Raw genomic sequence first — 26,221 nt, forward strand, 5'->3', positions numbered from 1 at the left:
CAGGCCTACTGTACGTACAACTAAGGCCACTGTTGAAGCATGAACAGTTTTTTTTTTTCTGCCAGACAAACATGTTATTCTCGTTGGAAAGCTGAAAATGCCAGCTTGTGGTCTCTGTATGGCTGCCTACGAAAAAGCCAGCTTTGGTAGTAAAATGAGTCTTTCTCAAAACCGAATCCCTTTCTATCTTTCTCCTTGTCTCCCCCCCCGCTAAGTCTCTGAGAAAATCCAAATCTTTCTTGTAGTCTGTGTAAACATGGCACTGTAAATTCTTCCTTTTTAAAGGATTCTATAAGTAATGACTCCATAGTGTGTTTCTTTATAAAGCCTATGCTATAGCCTGAATGTTAACCTTAACAGTAAGTCTAACCAAACAGATGTAATTAAAAGGTTTTTTATATGCTCTCAAACCCAGCCTGCCTTCCTGCCTGCCACAATACTGTGGTTTTGTCAGACCAGTGTTCTCTCCCACCAGAAAGGTTGGAAGAGGAAAAAAAACTTTACAGTTACAGTTGTTTTATTAACTAAAATAAAAAATATATCTACAATTATTCACTTGCATCATGGGGTCATTCAAATGCCAAATCCTCTAACAACTGTGTAAACTACTGGTTTTATCCCTGGATAAAAAAAATTATATATATATATAAATGCAACAAAGCTAACAAGCTCTTCACTGAGCATGCTGTTTAAGTGTGAATTTCATGAATAAATAAAGAAATAAAGTACAGCATAAATAGTACAGTGAATGTGAAAACTAAACGAAAACCTTGTATTTCACTTTTTGAAGTGTAAAATGTAAAATGATAAAAACCCTTGATGCTTACTGACACAGGAATGGGGACAAAAACTAGAATACTGATGTTTAAAAGATAAAGTGCTTTGTTCCATAAAAATAATCTGACATCTATTCTAGATGACTCCTATTAAATGCTGTTTTTCTTAAAACCAAAGTAAAAGTAAACTAAAAGGAAAACTACCCAAGATGTACCGTTCACCCGAAATATACGGAGGTTAATATAATGACATACAGTATTGTTAAAAAGCACCAATAATGCAAGTAATGTGAAAGCATAACAATTACAATTGATCCAATCCTAAATTTCTATCATGACTTTGTGGAAAGTAATTCTAGCACACCCATTTTTAGTCTTCAAGTGTGGGGTTGTGTTTTCCATACAGCACCGCATTCCCTGTTGTCTTTGTGGCAGGTTAGTTACAGTGACATCAAGGTCTTTCATCTGTATGTGTTTTTAACACCTAATTTAAGTTACTAGTAGTCCACATTCACAAAAACAGTATGATTAGAATCTATATAACAAAACTCTTACTTAACTAGAGTTAAAAAAAACAAAAAACAAAAAAAAAACATGTTGAGCCGTCTTGCACCTGACGACTCTTGTATTTGGTGTCTGAGTTGAGAGTAGTGTCTCTGCAATGGTCGCTGCTGTGATATGATGTGCTTAATATTAGTATGTCCACATCTTCCAAGGAGATGAGCAGGCACTCTGTTGCATATTATTTTGGGTCCTAATATCCCAAGGGCCTGAGGCCATCAGCGTGAGCCCACGCTCAGTGATCTCTGGGCCACATGAGAAGGCCTCCTCTGGACCCTGGGACAGGCTACAGAAAGTTGTTGGTGATTTGCCTCTGATGCTCAAATAGGTCTTCAGTTTCCGCACTATATGCATCACCTGTAAAGGACGAAGGTCATTATTATGAGTTGAGAAGTGAAAATTAAGATGAAGTAAGAAAGAGAGAAAGACTTTTAGTATCCTCACCTGAATGGCATCCATACATGTAAGCTCTGTGGCCATCATATTTGCACCGACATCTCATAACATTGTTCATAAAGTCAGACTCAGCCATGTCCAATGAGGGGTTGACTTCGACCTGCAAAATAAAACAATCACATAGGACCTCATTTATTAGGAAACAGGACGCACACTTTTGTCCAGTACTGTAACCCCAGTAGACCAGGTTTATGGATAAAGAAGGAACGAGTCTCTTCTCTCTACACATGGGAAAGCCATTTAAATAAAGAGCAGTTGGATGTAAAATTGTAAGAGGGCCTGTTATTAAACTGCACTTGTAGCTGGTATTGTTTTTATAGTCAGTCTGTTTCTCATCTATAAAAAGCTGTATGACTTTACCATACAGTATTACTATTGTAAGGATAAATACACTATGTAGTATTTTCACACGGACTTAATGCTGGAACGATGTTCACTTGGCAGTGCTGGAGATATGAACTGAATAACATGAGGCAGTAACACGTTTGTGTTGCGCAGAGCACGAAACATATTGTTTAATCATTAAGGGAATCCTCTTGTATTTTGCTTTTACAACTTGTACAAAAAGATTTAACAAAGACACTCCTGCTCACACAAATTGTGGCAACTGGCTGCATAAGAGGCTTTACAACTTTACAGGAGCCCCAAGCGCCTGCAGCGGGAAAAAAAAAAAATCTTCTCTGCTTCTCATACTAACATTGGAGTACAACAAGGGCTTGAAATTAGCCTGAAATTGAAGTCAAAAGAGTAGTTGTGCATAAGAATGTTTATATGTCTGAAATTAGTCTTATTATGAGCATTGCCATGCACTCTTCTAATAGCCTGGTCTGTCATTTGCAGAGCAACTCTGTAACTGCTGATACAACCATTCTCCTAATCTGGTCTGGTGATAATACTGAGACACCATTTACTATAATGGTTGCTTGGCAAACTGCTGCACCCACTTTAAGTACAGGTTACAAACAGCTTCAAGCAAGCAAGAAAGCTAACTATACTAAAAGAGGGAGAAAACATCTTAAAAACACAGTGAATGCACAAAAACTGTCTCTTAATTTTTCAGTGTAAATTACAGTGTTGGACCAGAGTGCATGAGGCTTTTGCAGAGGGTTGGTTCAGTGACAGAATGCGGTGCTCAGTGAGAAAGCAGCTATAAAAATAAAAACAGGGCAGGAGAAATTCCTTGGTAGCAAATTAGCCGTTCCTAATGGAAGAAGGGAACTAGATGCTGTTTGACTAAAGGGAGGCACTAGTTAATTTGGGTAAATTGTGTATTTCATTAGTACAGGGTGGCTCAAGGGCAGGTCTGCTGAACCCTTCTGTAAAGCCCAGGATCAGAAAAGTCAGGCATCATCTGCACTTTACTAGATAAATGAAGGGACACAGCACAGAGGAGCGCTGCTATAAGAGCTGTTAGTAACTGCTTTTACTTTCTCTTTTTGTTTCTCTCAATTAAACTGGTTCACACCCTTTCATGGTGACCTTTGCACTTTCAGAGATTCCAACTGCTGTCATTTGATATAGCTCAGTTTCTATTCTGTCCTATCATGTATTTGCCTTTGAGCTGCCTCCACACTATGCTATAGCAATGTACCACTTCATAATTATACCCTACTCATCTTACTTAAAATACATACAGTTAGCAAATGCCTTTATATATGTGTATGGCACATCAATCATGACAAAATTAGATAAACCCATCCTCAACAGACAGTAGAAGAGTGTTAATTACAAAGACTGAGTGCGACCTCTCAGACAAACTGAGTAACAGCAATAATTATCAAACAGTGAGCTATACTGTAACCAGTCTACCACATCGAGGAGGTAATTGGGAGCATGCTAAGATCTGAAGACTGGTAGATCAGAGGTCTGTACTGGAAAAGGAGGATAATGAGATACGGAGTGCTTGATCTGTTTTAGTCTAGTAGCCACAATGACTTAATTCGACAAAGAAATGAGAGATATAGGAATGGTTGAGGTGATGACTGTTTATAGAAGGTCAGTAGGTTTTACTGAAATAGACAGAAACCACAACCAGTCCACCTTAAGAGTCTGTGAACCTCTTTGTTAATAAAAGAACCTCTAATCTTGATGAAAGTTGAACACTTTGAGAAATAAATGGGATCTTGTGTTGAAACTTAAATGAGAAGGTTAATATTGAGCTCATAAAGCAATGTGCGAAAGTCTTGAGCCAGCCCTTATTTCCTCGTATTCTGCTAGGAAAATGGGAAATATGTGCAGCAGTTTATTGAAACATATGCAAACAATAATGGAAATACAGTATATAAGGCATAAACAGAGTTTGTGCAATTCTAACAAACTTGAAAGTCCATATTATGTGTGACCACCTTTATTATTCAACACAGCCTGAACTCTCTGAGGCAGCTTTCTTGTCATTTCTTTAAGTAGTCTGCAGGAATAGTTCTCCAGGCTTCTTGAAGAACATTCAAAGTTCTTCTTTGAATGTTGGCTGTCTTTTGTTCTGTTCTCTGTCAAGATGATGTCAAGATGATGCCCACATGACTTCAATAATGTTGAAGTCCAGACTCCAGGGTGGCCAACCTGGATTGATTGTTTTTCAATCCAGGTTTGCTTTTACTACATTGGCAGTGTGTTTGGGTTAACTGGCATGCCAAAAAAAAAAAAGAAGCTATTTCCAATCAGACGCTTCTAGATGGTATTGCATGGTGAATCAAAATATGATGGTATTTTGGCAAGATCCCTAACCCCAAAGGCTGAAATGCAGTCCCAAACCATGACAGAGCCTCTCCACCGTGTTTTGCAGATGGTTGTTCTCCTGACCTCCTCCATACAGTTTGACAATTTTATCCAAAAGTTTCAAATTTGCACTCTTCATTCCACAAGACCTATTGCCACTGATTTTTAGTCCACTTTTTGTGTAATTTGGAATACCACAGCCTTTTGTCCTTGTTGCCCTTCCTTGGGAATGGCTTCTTGACAGCGACCCCTCCACTGAGACCATTTCTGATGAGGATTCAGCAAACAGTAGATGGCTCAGCTGAAGGGCCTCATCTCTCATTTGCATTTCTCAGGGCCTGTGTCAGGTCTTCGCTAAATTTTTTTTCTGTTTCTTAGGGACATGACATTCAGATACTGTTTATTTACTGTCCTTTTTTTTTTTTTTAGGCCTGCCATTTTTTCTTCTCTCCTCCACTTGTCCACTTGTTGTCTGGTATGTGCAGACAACACTAGTTAGGTACCTTTATTATCCTTGAATGACTCAGAGGTCAGTGTTAAGTGGCTGTATAAACAAACAAAAAACCAAACAAACAAACAAAAAAACTTGCTTGCTCAAGACCACTTTAAAAAAATGACAAGAACAATTGTCAAGACTTTTACACAGTATTTTACCTGTCATATGTAATGCAGCCTAGAATCAGTTAGCTTAGCTTTGAAAACAGAAAGCTCACTAATGAGCATATTATACAGTATCGTGTTTGTTTAATCAGAAGAATGTGTGTAAAAATATCATTGTTGTATGAGGATTTCTGCCAGAGATTTCTCGCTGGTGACCAGAAAGTTGGCTCAGGAGTCATTTTCAGTTTGTGCTGACAGTAGCTTTATTTTAGCCAAACAGACCTCTTCATCCAACTACTGGTGAAAGTCAAAATAAGCATACTTCCCTTTATGTTAAAGTTTTCCTTAAGAACAAAGTTGCTGATTTTTTCATTTTTGTGGCAATAAAATGTTCCCAAATTGGAAAAGGAAGAAGGGACACATATAAACTTCTGACCTGGAATATGTAGTCTCCTGGCCGTACATCAGTCATATCAACCCATTGACAGTCAATGTCATGGCGATATGTATCCCAGCAGCCCACGGAGATGCCTTGATCGCCCATGTTATAGCAGGAGAAGCGTTTCTGGAGGCCTAAAACACACACCAACAACATTATCAATCACAGTCTCAAAGCTCATTTAATGCTTGGCACTCCCAGTTATTTTTAAGAGCCTTTAGCTTTCTGAATTGTGTTAGACTGCATACTGTATGAACAATGGCCTTTTTCATATGAGTTATTTCATCCATGATCTAACAAGTAAATGGAGAGTGAACAAACAACAACAGCAGCGATCTAATACATTAACCACAAAGTAAAAATCTGAACAGCTGTAGCTGAAATATTGATATTAATTTTCTGTCACTAATGGGAAACAGTATTTTTTGGGGGGAGTTGTGAATAGTGCTGAAAATTACCATCAGGGCAATATGTGTCCTCCAGACAGAAACTGGCCTTGTGTCCCTCTGCAACTCTCGTGCCATTCAGAGTCAGCAGATCGTAATGCGTGAACACCTCAATGCTGTGGTAGTGCCTGTGACGACAGACGGGAAAGTCCAGGTGAAAATGTGTGTGTGTGTGTCTGCTTGTCTGAGTGTGTGCATTTACACTTACTGAACACTAGCTCCCTATGGCTTACATCCTAATGACCTCACTGGTTGAACATGAAAGAGGGTGTCACTGTAACACCACTCACAGAAGCTTATTTTAGTTCTAGCTTGGTTGAGTTGTTTACTCATTCTAAGTGAATGGAGGGCTTTGAAACGCACATCCATAGCTCTGATATGTTGTAATAAACTGAGGCAGACTTGACTGCACGTAGGCTACGTGGTCCTTTGTATTACACCTGACTTGTGGTAGCTGGACTGATGCAACCATCATTTCCACAAACACGGTTTGTAGAATGGCTCGTGATTCGGGATATAAGACGACACTGTTTCAGCCCACTTCATTCCATATCAAGAGACATCTCACGCAGTCGGCACTATGTCACCCTCTCCATTCATCATGACAGGGTTGAAAGTGCTCTGTTCCTGGGCACTTTCAAACCTGAAAATAAGCTAACTGCACAGGCCTAGTGAAGGACAAAGGCGCTTAAGTCTAATGGTCATATTGCATGCTACCTCTGGGGGCCCTTGTCAAATCACATGCATGTCTACTGGCACTGAGGTCACACATCAGCATGTTTTCTTTCCTGGTAGCAACTGAACGCAATTAAAATAAATATAACTCAAATTACTCAGTGTATAAGGAGCATTACTCCACATTCGTATGTTGAATAAAGAATAGGTGTTTGTCTGAATGTGTCTGACAGCTCCTGAAAACCCAAAACACCTAAAAATGACCATAAGGGCAACAACATTTAAAATGTTCTTTCCACTGCATCAACCCACACTCCTAAGCAATAGCCACTGTAAAACCTCCCTTTACCTCTTTTCAGGGATAACATACCTGTGACACTGGTGCCATGTCCAGCTATCTTTTGATGCTCTGGGTCTGAAATCCGACCGACCCAAGTTCATGATGCGGGAGGAGAACCGCAGCAGGCGTCGGTGGCCATAAGGCCAGTTCATCCTGGCAGCAGAAGATGACAAACAGTTCTCCTCATTGGCACAGGTCAGAAGGTGGAGAGGACGGTCTTCCAGATAAGCTGTCTCCTGGACCAATTGGGCATCCACCACAAGATCAGGTGCCGCTGAAGCAGATGTAATATATTGTGTTAAAATTCAAACTGAATCAGAGCAGAAGACAATAGGGAAATACCGAAACTTACTGTCTGAACAGCTGACCCCGGCAGCCTTTGCTCCACCTCCACGAGGACAATGGACATAGTTGTTACGACGACACTGTTGAATTGAAAGCTCTGTGCCCATGCAGTGAGTTCCACTGAGAATCACATCGCCAGCACTGGGGTCACCAGGCCAGTACCAGGTCTCCTGTCAAAGGAAGGGCATGGAGTTTTCTATCAGTAAACACTATCACAGTCATCACTGCTCAGTCATTGTTTAAGTTAATAAAGGGGCTGTGACTATGGATCGGTCTCTATGTGTTCATTTGTTTCTCATCAATACCTTAAGACACTGCTGATTAGATTTTGATAAATCTTAGGGGAAAGATGCCTCTGACCACTGTACTCTGACATTTTCAAAATGAAACTAATGGGGTTAGGAGTGGGAGGGCTTCATTATCCTTTTAGAACATTTCAGATGCTGATGACAAGACTTTGAGAAAAGTTGGTTGTACTACAAAACGAGACCTGTTATGTTTTTCAAGGGGGCACTTACCTGATGAGCACTGGCAGCGAAGCCCAGGCCCAGCTGTCTGCAAACCACCATGGCCTCAGTGATACCCCAGTTCTCACTACAGACAGAGCCCCAGCGCTTACGACCCCCAACGTCCATCAACACCTCCACACGGCCTTCTGATCGGACTCTACCACCAGCAAGCCGCACCTTGAAATCCATTCGATCAAAGTGATTAAGTGGATGATGCGTGTGAACTAATAAGTGCATGAACTATGATGGTGTTATTTTCATACCGTTTTTTCTGTGCCTGTTTTAGGAACATTGCAGCGTACTGAGGCATCCTGGCTGTGTTTGAATGTCCATGGTTGGACTTCCTGGAAGTAGCAGTCTAGGATAGAGCGTTCCAGCCCAGTACACTGTACATTGTTCAAATGGATAGGCCCTGTACCTGAGCATGAAGAAAAAGTTGTATTAGATTTAAAAAACTGAGGCCACAAAAAAGTGGGAATAAATGGAAACCCAAAGAGCACGGACAGAACTGAAAGCCAATATCCTTTGTGACTGTCTGAGGCCACCCACCACAGATGCAATGGCATTACAAGACTCTGTCATGCAATAGAGCACAAACACATAAAACCAAGGCTCACTATTCCTTTCACATGATAAGCTTTCTCTACCTTAGCATCAAACCAACAATGAAAAGTTCCTATCAGTCATGACAAACCTTCCTGCAAGCCAAGCAGCAGCAGCACCAACATCTACTTTGGGCATCTGTCACACCTCATTACTACCATGCTTTTGATTTAGAAACAACAACAACTACCACATTGTGTGTAGTCCACCACCCTGGGTGAGCAAAAAAAACCGTCAGGATCTGTGTCAGCATAATAAAGGTTTTTGACTAGCATTCGTTTGCCATTTAAACCCAGATAATTTCTAAACAACACAGAAGAAAACAGGGAAAATGCTAAAGGTTTTATGAAAGCAAACAGCTGGTGCTATAATGATGCTGGATATGAAAACACTGAACAAACTATGGCTTCTGTGTTTTTCTAAAACAAAAGGCAGAAACTGTAAACTGAGAAATGAAGTAGCATTGAAATAAACACAACCAAACCACAAAAACTATGGGAAAAACAAAACCAAGAAAAAGGGCGTAGAAGAAGATAGTTGGGACCAGATTGCAGCCCAACCAAATCTGTCTCTGTGTTGGTTTTGGTAGATTGAAGGCCTGCTTCCATACTGGTCACCATGCGTGGGTTCATATGGATGAAAAGGACATATCTAAACCACTTCTACCTCTATCTGCATGGTAAAGGCCACAAACTAGAGCCAAAATCCCACTGTTTAATGTATGAAGACAAACACAGGGGGCCCCTTCAAGGCAAAATGAAAACTGACAAGATCTATTTAAACCTTAGTTTGGGAAATCCACAAGAGCTCAAAATAAATTCCAAGAAAGCCACATGCATACTGCATCCACACAAATGCACACAGCCACCGAGGGTGTTACAAAATTCTTTGTGCATGCAAAGTAAACTATGGTATACAAACATTATGCGCTGTGTGTAGGGTACCAAGTGCAAGAGGGCGCCACAAAACTGTTTAGGGATCATCAACTATAATCAGACTGAAGCATCTGAAATCATCTAAATTTAAGATGAAGCACAACAACAGGCATCATCATCATCATCTTTGTAGTCAATATAAGGTACAAATAACAAAAATATTGCAGCCCCAAAATAACCCATTTACGTGCTAGCACACACACAGAGACACGCACAGGTTTACACATTTGGCAAAACAGCTGTGAATTCATTACTGATTATAAGTATGAATTATTCCTGACACAGAGACTGATCAAGATGTTACGACAAATCACAGTTATTACTTTTCTACACCGAGAGCGGCTGAGCTGTCACAGTTTTTAGAGGTTAAATGGGACCAAATCCTAATCTTCCCTAGGGCAACAAAATGGCTGTATATGTACTTCACGGGTAAAATTACACAGTAAAAATAACAATGTTGGTCAAGAAAGGAAATGAAACATTGTCCCTGTAATTTAACTCACTGATGGTGACAATAAATGTAATGACGATGGGAGTTAATGAGTTTGCGGGTGGAGTCTGAACAGAACTAAATATTTTCTTCACTTTTACTCTGACTGACGACAGTTTCCCAAATAATGAAATCATGAACACAAGTATAAAATATCTAAGCTTTAGAGCAAATACATCTTTGAGAGCAATAATGAGACATAAATGCGGTATCTTAAACTTAGCATTTAGTATATGTAATTAGAATTGGCGCACGCTACAGATCATTTGGAGAGATTAGAAAATTGACTTTAGGGGATGGAAAGAACATTATATCAATTACATTCTTGTTGAGAATAGCACAAATAGTTGGTTAGTGGTTACAAGGGAAACCCTGTTCTTCTCCTCTCTGAAATTAAACTCCATTTCAGGAACAGTTAAATGTGTGTAATGTTTTTCTTTCCATGGAATGTCTCTCTTGCTTTCCCCGGCAATGCATATATATATATATATATATTTTTTTTTTTTTTTTTTTTTCCCCAGTAAACTGCAACAACTGTTTAAACTTCAGAGTTAAAACTGAGATGGCAAAAGCCAACCTGCACCTAAGATCACCATGTTTTCTTTGTCACTGGGATTTCAAAGTTAGCTAGAAGATGGCATTTCACTTATCGCAGCGGGATATGTCTATATACCATAAAGGCAACTAAATATGTGCAAGCAAGCGTTTCAACAAATCTGATAAGAGAGGCCACATTCAGAGGCAGAACCTCTGACTGGTGCACCACACACTGCAGTCAACCAGCCACTTGACCACAGACTTTATCACATTATCACATTTGATCATCATAAATAAAGTAGTGCTCTTCTGTGGGGTCCTACTGACTAAAAGATATGACAGAAATATGAGAATTTTTTTGTGTGCACGTTGAAGACGTATACATATAGGTATGTTTGCAGAAAAAAAAAACTTTACACAAATTTACATTGCAAGCAATGAACTCTTCCAGGATGCATTTCTCCTGTGAGGGTTTGTTCCATCAAAGAGTCTTATTAGGCCTTTTCCAGTGACATCTAGGCCTGTGTGTATTTGAGCACATGGCAAATTAACTGCAAAGCTTAATGTTGTCAAAAGGAAGGTGAGAGGGGACTTTGAAGTCCAGTCTCTCTTTCTCTCATGTACATAAGTATATGTATGCAAATATGTATAGTTTAGTTCATAGCATTAAGTCTGTTTATGGGTCCTGTTATAATATATATCATATATGTGTAGCAAGGCGCAGTATGAATGAGATGAATATAGATGTGGGGTATGCTGATTTAAAATGCACTCTAAGCCAGAATAACACTGGTGTTATTCTGAAACAGCCGAGTGAGCTAAACATGATGTCAGACAATTGGCCTGATGCATATAAAAGAAGTGTGGTTTTTCTGTAGTAGCCTGGTGCCTTTTGGATGTACTTTATTCGAGGTTAAAACAGTGAACAGCAGAGCGTAACTGTACTGTAGTGTAGCATGTCTGAGAATGATTGCTTCAGATTTATCATGTTATTTTCAAATGACTACAGGGTTTTAAGAATCTCTGACATTAATTTATTGATGCTCTGGCTTGTTCACACAAAACATTATTCTTTGATACCAATTTAACTGCAAGTTTTTTTATTTGAATTTCTCACACTACATGTACATTTGGTAAAAGTCTAGTAGCATTGTAGTTATAATAATTTGCTGATGATAGCAGATACTCCAAGGTGGCAGCTGAGATCCCAGAAAGATACATGGCTTCTTTTGTGATATTGTGCCAAAATGCCAGCACATGCTTTGGGCTGCCTCCAGAATGAACTTTCTACCTATTTACATCTCTAGAAGAGCAAATTTGAAGGTCACGATAATATCTCATCATCGTAAAGCTTTCTGCTCTTGTCATTGCATAGCCACAAAAAACAGGGCTGCAAGTGTGTGAGTGAATCACCAACTATGGAAATCAACTCACAGGAGTGATATAATGTAAAATTAGGGGACTTACCTAATTTAAGTACACAAATTTTGTTTCAGCTATTGTGTTTTCAAGTCAGTTATGACTGCAGTAGTTTCTCTCCCCTCCTCTGCTCTGTGTTTTACTGTGTGTGTGTGTGTGTGTGTGTGTGTGTGTGTGTGTGTGTGTGTGTGTGTGTGTGTGTGTGTGTGTGTGTGTGTGTGTGTGTGTGTGTGTGTGTGTGTGTGTACAATGCAGAGTAGAGGCAGGTGAAGTGAATATCACGCCAGGTTACTGAAGCAGTGAAGCTTAGGGGGAAACACTGGTAAATTTGTGGTTAAATCAAAGAAACCCCACTGAGATAAAAAACTGAGAAATTATACATCTCTGTCTATGCAAGACATATGACTCTGAACCACGGCCAGATAACTGAGTAAAACCAGATGACAATATGTATGCAAACTACTGCACAACAGCACCCACAGGAGAGCCAAATGGCCATTTAAGAGGGTAAAAGGTAAAAGAGACCAATACAGAACATAAAAATGGTTTTTGTGATCAACTGAACAGCTAGACCAGCGCAACATCATCCCACATTTAATCTCCATCAGCAAGATTAGAGACTACACCCTAGCCTGTGGCATAGGGAAGCTGTTCTCACATCTCGTAAGGGTGGAGACACCACTGGCGCAGCTGGATACTGACAGAGTCTGTGTGTGTCATCAAAGCTGGACATTTGAAATTGAAGCAAAGACCACAGCTCTAAGTAAGTGAATGAAAAGCTTGCTTGAATCTAGTAAGATTATGTCTCTGGCTTTAGTATCAAATGCCAATATAAACCACTATGGCTTATAGCATTTCATTTTGTGCATGAGTGTGTGTGTGTCTGTATGCACACATGCGTATGGTGTTTGGGCAGCTGGAAGCCCTGGCACAGGACTCACATAATCACAGCTGGAGATACTACAATCAACACATTTGCAGCTTCACAAGGTAACATACACAGCCAGACAAACACACATGCCCACACATTATCTGATCAGTCAGGGCAGACGGGTGCGGCGTCTACGGTAAACAAAAGATAAGCAAAAAGGCTGAAAAGTCTCCCTGTCTTCTCTGGAATACCATGACGCATGATAAACGTATTCAAGCATCCAAATTACACGGTCAAAATGACTACATTAAATGTGTTTTCCAGAATCTTTAATGAAAAGTCTGTGCTTTGAGCAACAGCAATTTCTGGTCTTACCTTGACCCATAAAGGCTCCATGCAGGGCATCTTTGGCAGTACCAAAGCCCAGTTCCCTGCACACAACACTGCCTGCTGTTCTGTCCCACAAGTGATCTACGATAGTCCCCCATTTTCCATCTCGGAGCACCTCCACACGCCCCTCTCCCAGTCTGGGGCCTGCCTTGAGGCGCACAGGCTGTCCATGGCAACAAAGGGAATAAAAGTGAGTTTACAAACGCAACTGCATGATTGTGCTGATGTAGATACAACTTTATTAACCTTACCACAACTGGATAGGGGGCTTGAGGTCTTCCTGAAGAGATGCGAGCAAACTGAGGTCCTGGTACACACTTGACCACCGCATGTCTCCCATTCTTACAAGGGGTCGGGCTACGGGGGATTGACAACTGAGCATGGCACTCTGACAAACTGTTCTCACTGCCCACACAGTGAACTTTTTCTACCCAAAATCCTTTCTTTTTTGCCATGAGGCTCAGTCTGGAAAGAACAGAAAGTAAACTGTAGGTAATATATTCTTTAAGATACTAACAACTTGGTTTATTTTGTTTTCTTAATTATATTATTGTATTCTATTAAATTATATTAAATATTTAAAACATAATCATCAACAATCAATGTTTTATATACTGTAGTTTGACAGTCAAAATTTAATAAAGCTAATCTGCTTTATCAGGAATGTGGTTATAAAATTGCCAGTTTCTAGATAAGCAACATGGAATGAGAATAGCTGTGCTTTTATTACCTTGTTGAAGGATCTGTAACCTTGGTATCCCAAATTTTTCTGTAAGAGAACAGAACAGAAATAGACCTAAACATTAACAGGGACTGTCTATTTTCTATGGTTGCAGACACACACACACACTCACATACACACACCTGGCCTGAGTGGCCAATTTGTTTATAATCTGCTGTTTTGTGTTTCTATGTAAACTGATTAGATACAAGTGTTTCTAGCTCAGTGAGCAGTAACAAACACTTAGACACCAACTTCCTTTTTACTAGAGAAGTAGTCTCACTGGGCTACTTCAAATGAATCCTGAAACGTCAAATATAACTTCTGCATATAAATCCAGAATGAGTTTTGCATGTGGCTTTGCGGCGAGTGTAAAGTTACATATATTGATAGTAATGACTAGTCCAGTTTAAGAATGCACAATCCTTGTCCTTTTTCAGCAACCTCACTTTCCATCTCTCTGTATATATTCAGTAGCATGTATTTCTATCGCGAATGTGGGCTGTTTGCTATTTATTATGTACTATGTTTATGTTTAGTGCCTGTGTAATAGTATGTTCTGCAGCCACCAACATAAATGTGTGTTCAACAAGAATGTGCTGGGTAATTTTTAATTTAAATTACACACTTTTACAGTAAATAAACTAACACAGACTTTCTGAATAAAAGATCTTTTGCAACAGGAAATTCCGCTAACAGCAATGACTCCAAGATGTAAGCTACAGTATAAAGAGATTTTTTTTAAAAAGTGATATTTTGATCTATGCCGTTAATCTCCAAAACCGCACAGAGAAAAAAATGCCATGCCATCCAACATCTGTGAAGAACATTTTCTGAAAAAAAAAAAAAAAACAGGGTTTGACCAAACACAGTACACAAACAAAAACTCTGGCACTACACCACACTGAATGTCCAAAATGCAGAGATTTCTGCTCCAACTAGGCTGGCTGACTTGGGAGAGCAGTGGAGAGGAAAGCCTTCTTTTCTCTTGGCAGACACACAGTGCACACATGCCAAACAGACCACACCAGGACATCCTCCAACCACTGCAAAGTGCATGCACCATTACCAACATTCACATCAATTACACCATAACACTCACAGATATACACGGTTCAACCAGACAGACATTTCCTTGCACCAACAATGGTACATAACAGATAGATAATTACTAACAGTTTTTATATACGCTGGCTCATAGGCAAATAAGTGCAATTTATAAATCAGGACAAATGGCTTAAAAAAGTAATTTAGAGACTAATGCTGTAAAATTCTTCAGTCAGGATAAAAGGCCTATTTGTTGGGCTTCGGCACGCACATGTTTAGAGCCAGCTTTCATCAAAACACCTTATACAGTGGAAAAACTCACACAGTGTCAATATCAGATTTAAATATTATAGAAATCAGCAAGACACACAAATGTGAAAAGCTTAAAAGGTCTCCATTTTTTTGTTTTTTGTTTTTTTTGATACTCAAACTGAAGAAACTAAAACAGACACATCTAAGATCTAGGGATATCTATATGGAAGTAAAGGCAGGTCAGTATTTTTATTTCTGAAATGAAGCTAGGCATTCCTGGAAAGTTATGAGACACAAACATAAAAAAAAAACTGAGGACGTTGGAATGAAGAAAGTCATTGTCAGTGAGGTGATTTTATGCTGATGGTTGAGTGAAGTCATGGGTTGCTGACTTTACACTTTCCAGAATCTCATAATAACTTGTTTCCTGATGCTATGACTAGTCAGTAGGCAATAAGACCTCCTTGCACTTAGGCTAAAAATATAAGCAATGCGTCAAAAGGTATTTCAGTATTAATGATATGTTTATATTTCAGCAGTCATTCAGTGTGTGTTTTGAAAAGTGCAGATATATCTAAATATTAAACCAGTCTATTTCTATGGCCCATTTGAAGCATAAATGCAAACCTGAAAAGCTAAACGTAGGGCTTAAATGATAAACATCTGTAAACAATTTTTCAGTTGCATAAATAGCCTTACCCTGATACACAACTACATCATATTAAAAATATATATCAAACAAAACCCCATAAAGACATTGTTTTAATTAATGTGCACAACTCAAAATAAAGCCCTAGATATTATGTATCTTGCTGTAACTTGCAACTGGCTCACTGCATTGAAATTTAACACTTAAACTTTACAGTGTCTTAAATTACACTTGTAAAACATTTTAAATGTGTCTACCATGTGGCTTTGTAGTACCATAAGATAGTTGGCAAGGAACACATACACACTCATTTTCCCATGAGGCAAACATGTCTGTGACTTGTTTGTGACCTCACCACAGACAAATCAGCTAACCATTTACCCTCTTCAGAAGCCAACAGGACTACTACTTAGTCTATAAATGATACCTTCAGGTAATTCATTTGACTGAATTACAGCACTGTTTGCTATGTTAAAATCAAGAACAATGAAACCCAAAAGTACACTGTTAAATACATAGAAACAAATGATGAAATGTAGCTAAAATATGAGCTGATAGGAGTTGCATGAAAGCCCCAGTATTCATTTATTTTTCACCTTAACAGCATTCATCAGGCAGTGTGTCCAGCACTGGTGGAAAAGAACAGAAGCTAATGATAGGCAGTCTACACCTACTTGTTAAAAGACATGCATTACATCATTGTTTGGGTTTTATCAGCCTCACACTGTCACTCAGCAGTGACATTGGGTCATTCCTACATCTTCTGATGCTATGTCCAAATATATATATATATATATATATATATATATATATATATATATATATATATATATATATATATATATATATATATTTTTTTTTTTTTTTTTTTCCCTCCAAGTCCATTTTAAAAGCCTCCTTCCACAGTTTGTTCCAAGCCACAAAATAGCCACTGGCATGCACACAGAAATAAAAAGATGGGAAAATAAATTAAAGAGAAGCGCACTGAAGAAGATCACACAGACATCAGACAGGAAGACCAAATTTGGTCACCCAAAATGTCACCCATAAGCCTGAAAATGATACATTCATCATAACAAATTTTAAGCTGAAACATAATTAAACATAAAATGCCAGTTAAGTCCCCAAATCACTAAGGTGACAGAGGAAGACAGACAGCTGCTGACACAGCAGGCAGCACTGCAAACTGCAGCTGTAATTGGCTATATTTCACACGAGCAAGCGAAAATCTGGCTCGTCTGACTGCTGCTCTCCGTCTTTCTCTCCATCTCCTCTTCTCTTGTTAGTCTCTTTCTCTATCCTCACCATATCTGTCTTTCTCTCTCCCTCTCTCACACACACACACACACACACAGCTATAATTGGGGGTGTTTTTTCACCCTCGGCAGAATCCCTGGAGAGCTTTGGTCCTGACCAACTTGTAATTACAGCATCTTCAGAGTTTTATCCAAGTGACACAAGGAGCTGGGAGTCATGGCAGGGTCCGGAATTTCTAAGAATGGACAGAGAGACTTGGGCAAGAAGACTTGGCTTTGGTCAAACAATGGAGTACAAGCCAAAGCTTTTTTGGCAAGTGGAAGATGTTACATGAACACTACATGAACACAACCCAATTGTTTCGCCATGACTCTTCTAACTATTATAATTATAATTAGAGTACAAAGTGGCAATTTAAGTCAAGTCAAAAGTGCAACCTTACATTTACCCATAAGTCCAGCCTGAAAGAGAATGAACTTTTTCCAGTGTTCTTCTGGTTGTTATTTTGTAACTTCACATTTAACACATTAAGATTTTAGAAACCAAATCTGTTAAATGACTTTTATATATGACTGGCAGCAAAGGCATTCAGGCAAATGGACTTGAAACAGCCTGAATTCAAAAACACATGTTAAGAGGGAACAAATATGCTTCTGTGGAGACAGAAAACAGGTACAGATTTGGAAACAAACACATCATCATGGTTCAGACTAGTATAGCTCCTGAGGCTTTAGCAAAACCCCTGGTCATACCCAGGAAAGACAAACCCAGATGTATCACAGCCACTTCCATGCCAGAGCCTTATAATTTCCACACACAATAAAAGAATTCAAGATATTGGCTTACAGTTATCTAACTTTAACCTGAACATTTAGATGAACAGTACTGTCCCCTCTGTTGTGGCTTTGGGCAGATACTAAAAGAACAGGAGTCCTGTTTTTTAAGCTCCTTTTACTTGACCTTAGAGGATTTAAAAATAAAATCTTCAGAAAGCCAGTAAGTATATTCCCCTGAAGATTTCAATACAAGCCCTTCAAGCTACAACAGCCCTGTCCTCCTCCAGCATATCACTTTTCTTGATAAGCAGCTAATTCACCTCTGTTGCAACCATACGAATCTATCAATCTAATTCCCCTAAACAAGGACTTGTACTACTCATCTTCAGTGTTTTGTACCTGTACTGTGAAACTATGCTGCAAGAGAAAATCAAGCAGAGGCATGAAAAGCACCACACCTGCAATGCGGGGAAGCTGTGGTCTAATAAATGATCCTGTACAGACCGTGTAGAGTCAGGATGGGCTGTTAAACAACAGCTTATTCGAAGGGGCTTTTATTACTGAAGATATGATGCCATATGATCTCCTCCCCTAACAGCAGAATGTGGTTATAGCTTCACTGTGTTCCCAATAACACACAAGTTCATCAGAGATAGCGTAATTCAAGGGCAATGCAGAAATACTTTCAGAGCAACTGCACTCCAGTAGTTTGTAAAGTCAATAAAAACTCAGAAAAGTCTATAAAACAAATAAGCTTCCCTTTAACAGTTACAGCCTTTCAGAAGAAAGAAAAATGTAGTACCTACAGCACAGAGCAGATGTTGTGGTCTGTCGCCAGTTGAGTCAGAGTAGCCCGAGCCAATAGAGGGGCAGAACAGCTAAACTGGGAATCACCTATAGATGGCAGGGCTCCATGAGCAAGATCCACCTGGATCCACCTTCCGCAAAGGGTCATGCACTATTCACTCTTAAAATAGCATTGAAGAAATCCTCTGCTAATGTGTGGTCCTCCTGTGGTTTATGATGCGAAACATCCCAAAAACCAGTGTTGAGTTTTTTCCAACAAAGAGGAAGTGTGCCACAGGGGCAAAAAGACCATGCCTGCCAGTACTTTGTTTGATTTCTCAATGACAGAAGAAATGTTGACAAAACAAAGTAAAATGAAAAGTTTAAGCACTGACTTGAAATCAAAAGCAGCATGGTACACATTAAAAAAGTTGTCTCTGTTGGTCAGTGACAAAGAAATGCAATCTCCAACCCATCCATTTTCTCAACAACTTGTCAAGTTAAAGGTGTTTGGGGGGCTGGAGCCTATCCCAGCTGCCATAGACCAAGGTACACCCTGGACAGGTTTACAGTTTATCAGAGGGTTAACACATACACATACCACATAGAGACAGAGAGCTATTCACATTCACACCCTATGGCTTTTGGATTGTGGGTGGAAGCCAAAGTAACCAGAGAGAGCCTATGCAGGCACAGGAAGAACATGCAGACTCCACACGGGGAGGCTCCAGCTGCCGGCGGATTCAAACCCAGACCAGGACCTTCTTGATGTGCAGCAACAGGACTAATTGTCTTGTTTATTTATGCTTTAATAAGTTATTTTCAGAGCTCTATTATATTTTTCCTTATTTTAGAGTGAGTTCTATTTAGAAAGTATTCTTGTAGCATTACTTAAATGAAATTAAATGCAGATGAATGTTTATTTTGTACATGCTTCTGGAGTAATGCACTGAAAGAGGCATTGTTTTTGGTAGATGTACCAAACTTTCAGTGGGAAGTGTATCAAAAATATGTGATTATACCCACAGTCCACACACATACATACTCACACACATTGGCAGCAAGTCACACATGCTTTTCCTGTGGTGGCTTGTAAAAGTAAAGAAATGCATGGCTTACTCGAGCCCATAGAAGTTCCCTTGCCAGTAAGACAACTCACATCACACATACCCTCAATCCTGTTCTCCAAAAGCGAACTCTGTCTCACACATAGTATCGATGGGACAATAAGAGCACAATCAGCAGTGATATTGCACCTCTGCATTGGAATCTAAAAGTTAAAGTAGAGCTGTTTGTCTGTGAGCTGCAGCCTGAAGATAGCATCAGAAGGAGTAAGGGAGAGGCAATGAGGTGTGCAGAGGTGATTTGCCTAGAGAGAGGGGTAGAGAAAGGGCAGTAGAGAAGAGAGAGGGATCCCCTTTATCATCATCCTGAGGCTGAGGAAGGGTGGGGGAGGGGGTTACTGAGGGACATAGGGAAGAGGTGGCTGGGGGACGAAGATAAGCCCAACGCAAGCCCTCTAACTGCGGTGCTGATGCTGCCCCCCCAATTCTTCACACTTTGTTTTTTTAAGTCATTTAACAATCAGATGAATGACATAGCATGTTGCCCTTCTGAACCACAGTCAACAGCCCAGTGTTTTGCAATCTAATAACCTGGCCTCATAAAAGTGAATTGTATTGCTGTCAGTGCAGCTAGTGAGAAAGATTCATACTCACTTGTATGTTCTGACATTGTGCTGAGTAGCCTCTGGAAAGCCAAGCATCCCACACACAACCCGGCTGCTATTGAGACTCCAGCCCTTGTCACAAACTTGCCTCCATCTCCCAGCATGCTTCACTTCCACCACACCCTCTGTTATAAGGCTCTTCCTCTTGGTAGCCATAAGGATGGGACGAAGACGGACCTCCTCAATTCGCACCTTACTTTGCCTCTTGGGTCAAACAAATGTCACAACTCCTATTACATATTTTTTTCTATCAATAATACAGAAATTTGCCAAATGTTAACTGCTATACCTGATAGTGGTGGTGGTGGTGGTGGGGTCTTTGGAACCTGGGGACCTCATATGGATGTCCGTTTCCATAATATCCGTACCCTGGTTGCCCGCGGGTGTCCACAAACCCCTGCCACTGGGGTGCAGTGTTACCATTAGGCCTTGCAGCAGTGGTGTGGCCTCTGCTGGCTGGCTGACTCACCCCCCTGCGCTCAGGGGTGCACACAACCCCCAAATCTTCAGAGTGTTTGCAGTCATTAACCCCCCACCCGTTGTGTTTGCAGTCCTTCAGGGACTTCTCTGAGCCGTCACAGCGTACATTATCCATCCATATCGGACCTTGGAAAAGAATAAACAATACAAAACTTGATTCACTGTGATTTTCATTGATCAAGTGATGGACTGGGCAATGCATCTACACACCAGCCAATATCAGTTCTTAAAAACCTAACACCTGACTTTTACTGCTATGCTGATTTAGGGTTGCACCTTAGTGGCGTGTTTAGCAGTAGATACACAGTATTTTACAAGGCAGAGTGCTGTAGATCCTGCTCCCTGGATCCACTCAACTCTTTAATTTGGATTTAAAAGCAGCAGTAAAGAATGTCCATAAACCATGGCAAGTGTTGCACAACTCTGGCAAGCGAATGCTGTCATTATTCTAAAACAAATGCCCTTTTTGAGCCCATATATTTGCTCTGCCGGCCTGCCAGGCAACCTTAACGAGATGTAGACTCCAATCCCACAACAAGTTATCTTTGTCACTTTATGATGTTAGTTATTTTGGATGTCTTAATTGGTGGACTTTTCATAAAGGCAAACAGTTGTGAGCCAAGCACACTGTAGTATGGAAGTTCTGAAGGAGACAGGTTATGTTAAATTGGTTCAAGATGGCTGCCTGCCACTCCAAGATATTTTAAAGGTAATCTACACTCACCAGCCACATTGTTAGGAACACTTTGCCAGTACTGGGTTGGACCAACTTTTGAACTGCCCTAATTACTCTTGGTATAGATTCAAAAAGGTGCTGCAAACATTCCTCTGATATTTTGGTCCATATTGACATGATAGCATCACATAGTTGCTGTAGACTTGCTGGCTGCACGTACATGATGTGAATCTCCTGTTCTACCACATCCCAAAGGTGGTCTATTGGATTGAGATCTGGTGACTGTGGAGGCCAGTACAGTGAACTCACTGTCATGTTCAAGAAACCAGTTTGAGGTCATTTGAGCTTTGTGACATGGCGTGTTATCTTGTGGATGCAGGTATGAGGAGATGGACACACTGTGGTCATAAAGAGTTGGACGTGGTCAGCGACAATACTCAGGTAGGCTGTGGCATTTCTGTGATACTCAATTAATACAAAGTGTGCCAAGAAAACATGTCTCACATCATTACACTACCACCAGGCTGAACTATTGATACATGGCAGGATGGATTAATGCTTTCATGTTCCTTATACCAAATTCCAACCACTAACAAATGTTGCAGCAGAAATCGAGACTCATCAAACCAGGCAACACTTTTCTATTGCTCAATTTTGGTGAGCCTATGTAACTGTAGCCTCAGTTTCCTGGACTGGCATCCAGTGTGGTCTTCTGCTGCTTTAGCCCATCTACTTCATGGCACAAGATGTTGTGGGTTCAGAGGTGCTCTTCTGCATACCTTGGTTGTAACAAGTGGCTATTTGAGTTTCTGTTGCCTTCCTATCAGCTTGAAGCAGTCTAGACATTGTCTTCTAGCCTCTAGTATCAGCAAGGCATCTGCTGCTTACTGGATATTTTCTCTTTTGTGGACCACTCTCTGCAAACCCCAGAGATAGTTGTGTGGGAAAACCCAGTTTCTTAAATACCCAGACCAGCAACGATGACACGTTCAAAGCCACTTAAATCATCTCTCCTTCCTATTCTGACTCAGTTTGAACTTCAGCAGGTCATCTTGACTATGTCTGCATACCTACATGCATTGAGTTCCTGATTAGATATCTGAGTTCACAGCAGCTGAAAAGGCATACCTAACAAAGTGGCTGGTGAGTGTATATTAACCTAATGGACCTTCTGAATTATTGAAAAAAGCACAGGTGTAATTAATATAATTAACATAGTTCCAGTGAAGTGTGACAGTAAGTTAGCTGGCATAAACGCTGAAAGTTCTGTGTAATACTAACAGTTGTACCTGTTTAAATTAATTAGACCTGTTTTCCTTCATGACTTGTCAAAAGGCCTGTCACATACAGTTTGGATTTGGCTTACAAGATAAAAATAACCGTTCACGTTTCTTCGGAAAAAGTCTGACTAAAAAGAAGACTCGATGGTAACTTGATACTGGGAGCGCTCTCACCCGTTCCTTCTCCATACTGTGCGCTGTGAGCCCACGTTATGCCACCCTCGAAACCCAGCTCACGGCACACTACGTTGGCGAGCTTGATGTCCACCTCGTCGTCGCAGACGGTCCCCCAGGTGTTGTTGTGCAGCACTTCCACGCGCCCTTCGTGTGCTTGTCGCGCGAAGTTGCCCCCCAAGCGCACCTTGAGGGCTGGCGCGCGAGACACTCTGCGCTGAGACGCAGTGGTCCTCCGAGGTTCAGCACGAGCGGGACAGGAAGCGGACAGGAGCACGAGGAAGAAGAGGCTCAACAAGATACTGCAAGCCATCACTGACTCGGAGGAGGTCTGTAGATTAAAATTGAAAAACGTGATTTATTTTATTCTGCTTTTTTTTTTAATTGCACTATTCGAATTGCCCCAAACAAATTTAACTGCCAGTTAATAGAAAGCCAAAGGCCAGTGGAATGAGTAACGCTTATCAGTAGTTTAAGCTCACCTTGAAATTAATAAAATTTAATTATTTGTGTTTTTTTTGTTTTTGTTTTTTAATACTAAGGTATTACTGCGTATAGGATACTGAGTAATTTCCTTAGACACAAGTCACATAGCCAGTCAGAGGATAGTATGGGAGGCCTGCATATTAAATAGACCAACGGTGACATCCTCTGGACAAAATCTTTTAGGTAGTTTACTCTCGGATGCTAGCAGTGTGTTCTTTGCTGTTATCATGTCAAGAAATGAACTACGCGCTGAGACAGTTAACATTGCAGTGGTAACTTATCTGGTAACAATCAGAAAGGAGATACAGACTGATCTTGTTTTGGCATTCCACATTTGATTTTAGTCACTACATAAATCTTACAGTGATGCAATGGAAGCCAGAGTACATAAACGAATACTCTGCACTCATGTCAAACACAGGCGTATAATTAGAAATGCACTTTTGTATGACAGTTCACGTAAATAAACTTTCCCCAAAGGCTAACTAACCAGACAGAAACATGAGACAGCTTTTAACTGGAGGTTAACATGTGTCAAAGCCAAACAAGAGCACAGTAGGGGGGGAAGTGAAGCACTAAATCACTGAAGGCCACAGGAAAGTGGTAAACACGAAATACACAAAAAATGTTTGTGTGCTGAGGATTGCAAACCTCAGTACATTGTATGGCATGAAAGCATGCAGTTTATATATATAATAACAAAACACTGCCCAATAAAAACACAGAAAATGCACTTAGGAATGTTAAAAATTTTATAATTCTGAAGCTAAATGACACAAAATGTATCCACTTTATGTTAAAGAAATTCAGATAGAGTAAAGCTACCTGTGCCTAAGTTTTGCCCCTTAAAACACCTGTTACACTTGCTGTCAGATGTGCCTGAATTAAAAAGAAATTAACAAGTGAGAAATTATGTACAACTGAAAAATAATATATAAATAAATAAAAGGAGAAAGTAAAATGAAGGATCACTCACCTGGCAGGCAGCAAATCTAGTGGTGGGTGTCACTTGCAAGGAGAGAGTGACTGAGTGACTGAGTGTGTCTACTAAAGGCTTTCCTCAGTCCTCGTTTCTTCCCTCCTCCCTATATCCCTCCCTGCCTCCCTCCTCCTGTGCACATTTCTGTCTGGGTTTCATTCTTTGATACAAAAGTGTGGACTTGTAAAATGTAAAGCTAGTTTATTTGATTGGGACCTATGTGTCTGCATACCATTCAACAAACAATTCCTATAAAACTGGGCTCCCCTCTTCTTGATTTCTCATCGCTGACATTTGTATATAACTGTGAGTGAATGCTCTCCAGCACTGCTGAATAAGCGCTGAGATAAAACATTATGTTGCTCATAGATAAATGAATCTGTAGGTAAATATTTCTGAAATTTGTCACCAACAACCACAAGTGTCATTAATTTCACGACACATCGTTTAATGCTTTAAATTGACTTTATATACCCTGAATCCTATTTTCATTATTTCTTTTTTTCTTTTCTTTTTTTTTGGGGGGGGGGGGGGGGGGGGGGGGGGGGGGGGGATTATGTACTATCTGAAGGTGCTTTACACAGCTTTACCCTCACAACATTACACAAGTTTAGGGTGAACGTGTGTAAATGTAACCAACAGGAAAGACTCTTGTTCCAGAATAGTTTCAAACATCAAGTTCCAAGTGTCTTAAAGAAGCTCCCTATCCCACAGGGTAGATATTTCCTTGTTGAGATGGCCGCAAACCACCAAATCTAAAAATTGCCCAGCCCCACCGTAGCCATGGTGAACGTGACTGATGAGAATATGCCATACCACCCCTGCCCAGGAGTATGTTAGTATAGTCTAACCTATCATCATGGTGTAGAAAGCATAACGCTTTAACTCATCAATGTAGATCTAGTAAAAAAAAAGGAAAAGTGTTCAGTTTATGGCTTTTAAGCAGTTCATGCTACGTCCTGATCTGGGTTTAGGTTTCTTCCAGATGTCCACTATAGGTCTACATGTCTGAAACCTGTTTATTTGTTTCTTGAGTCATTTTGGGAAGATTGGGATAAATTTAGGCATATGGAAATTTTTAGCCTTGATGTATTTTGTTGCTAAACCCTATTTCAGTTTTCAAGTAAACGTTGGTGGGCATGTTTTTTAAGGCAGCTAGGTTTATTCATAGACATGAAAAATTTCAGTTATAACAGAAACCAAAACATCAAGTGCAACTGTAAAAAGCACTTAGCCATATGCAGAGTTCCAGCAAGGCCAAAAGGATTCACACATTCCATACAGTGTGCATGTAACCATTGAAGCTATAATTGAGATGTTTGTGTGTGCTGGAGATGGTGTGACTGGGTGGCAAAATGGAGGTCCCTCCCTGGCTGGTAAACCCGAACAGGAAGAGCAGACCCCCTATTAGCGGGGCCAAATCAGAGGGATCTCCAAGGCTAACAGGGAGCGGAAAGAGAGACGTAAAAGAAGAAAAGCAAAGGGAAATGGGGGCTGCTTAAGTTAAAAAATAAAACTTGCTGCTGTGTGCAACATCCTTTCATCATAATTTATGATGCAAGATTGCATATCAGACTAATTAAGCTAGACTAGACAGGTGTCCCTCCCTATTTGCCAATACTTTCATTGGCACATAGTGTGCTAGTGAGAGTGTGTTACAAGGCTCTCATAGGACTATGAATATTTGAGCAAAGCAGGTCTCTGTGGCAGAGCACTCTCTCGCTCTCTTCACCTCTCTAATTACACCGACCGAGCTGGCTCTGCCCTTACCCACAATCTGTGGAGGCATGAAATAAATACATGCTCTCCAACAATAAACAAG

At 40.2% G+C, this 26,221-nt stretch overlaps 1 protein-coding gene across 1 annotated transcript; it reads right to left on the reverse strand.

The window, feature by feature from the left end:
* Positions 1–1,317: 1,317 nt before the first annotated feature.
* loxl4 (lysyl oxidase-like 4) lies at positions 1,318–23,247 on the reverse strand. The gene is made up of 14 exons (XM_030748142.1): positions 22,935–23,247; positions 20,614–20,930; positions 20,314–20,528; positions 13,838–13,876; positions 13,359–13,572; positions 13,093–13,270; positions 8,126–8,280; positions 7,872–8,039; positions 7,361–7,523; positions 7,039–7,282; positions 6,006–6,121; positions 5,545–5,681; positions 1,782–1,893; positions 1,318–1,694 (listed from the first exon to the last, which is right to left on the reverse strand). Exons 1-14 carry the CDS (start codon positions 23,245–23,247, stop codon positions 1,624–1,626), a joined length of 2,442 nt encoding a protein of 813 aa, XP_030604002.1. The 3' UTR covers positions 1,318–1,623.
* Between the last annotated feature and the right edge of the window lie 2,974 nt (positions 23,248–26,221).

Source organism: Archocentrus centrarchus, chromosome 15 (assembly GCF_007364275.1).
Source record: "Archocentrus centrarchus isolate MPI-CPG fArcCen1 chromosome 15, fArcCen1, whole genome shotgun sequence".
Classification (NCBI taxonomy): domain Eukaryota; kingdom Metazoa; phylum Chordata; class Actinopteri; order Cichliformes; family Cichlidae; genus Archocentrus; species Archocentrus centrarchus.

Coding starts and splice junctions, on each gene's coding strand:
- loxl4 (XM_030748142.1), bottom strand. CDS start 23,247: ATGGCTTGCAGTATCTTGTTGAGCCTCTTCTTCCTCGTGCTCCTGTCC. Junction 20,931..22,934: donor ACAGTATGGAGAAGGAACGG/GTGAGAGCGCTC, acceptor TTCTTTTCCAAG/GTCCGATATGGATGGATAAT. Junction 20,529..20,613: donor ACCACCACCACCACTATCAG/GTATAGCAGTTA, acceptor GTTTGACCCAAG/AGGCAAAGTAAGGTGCGAAT.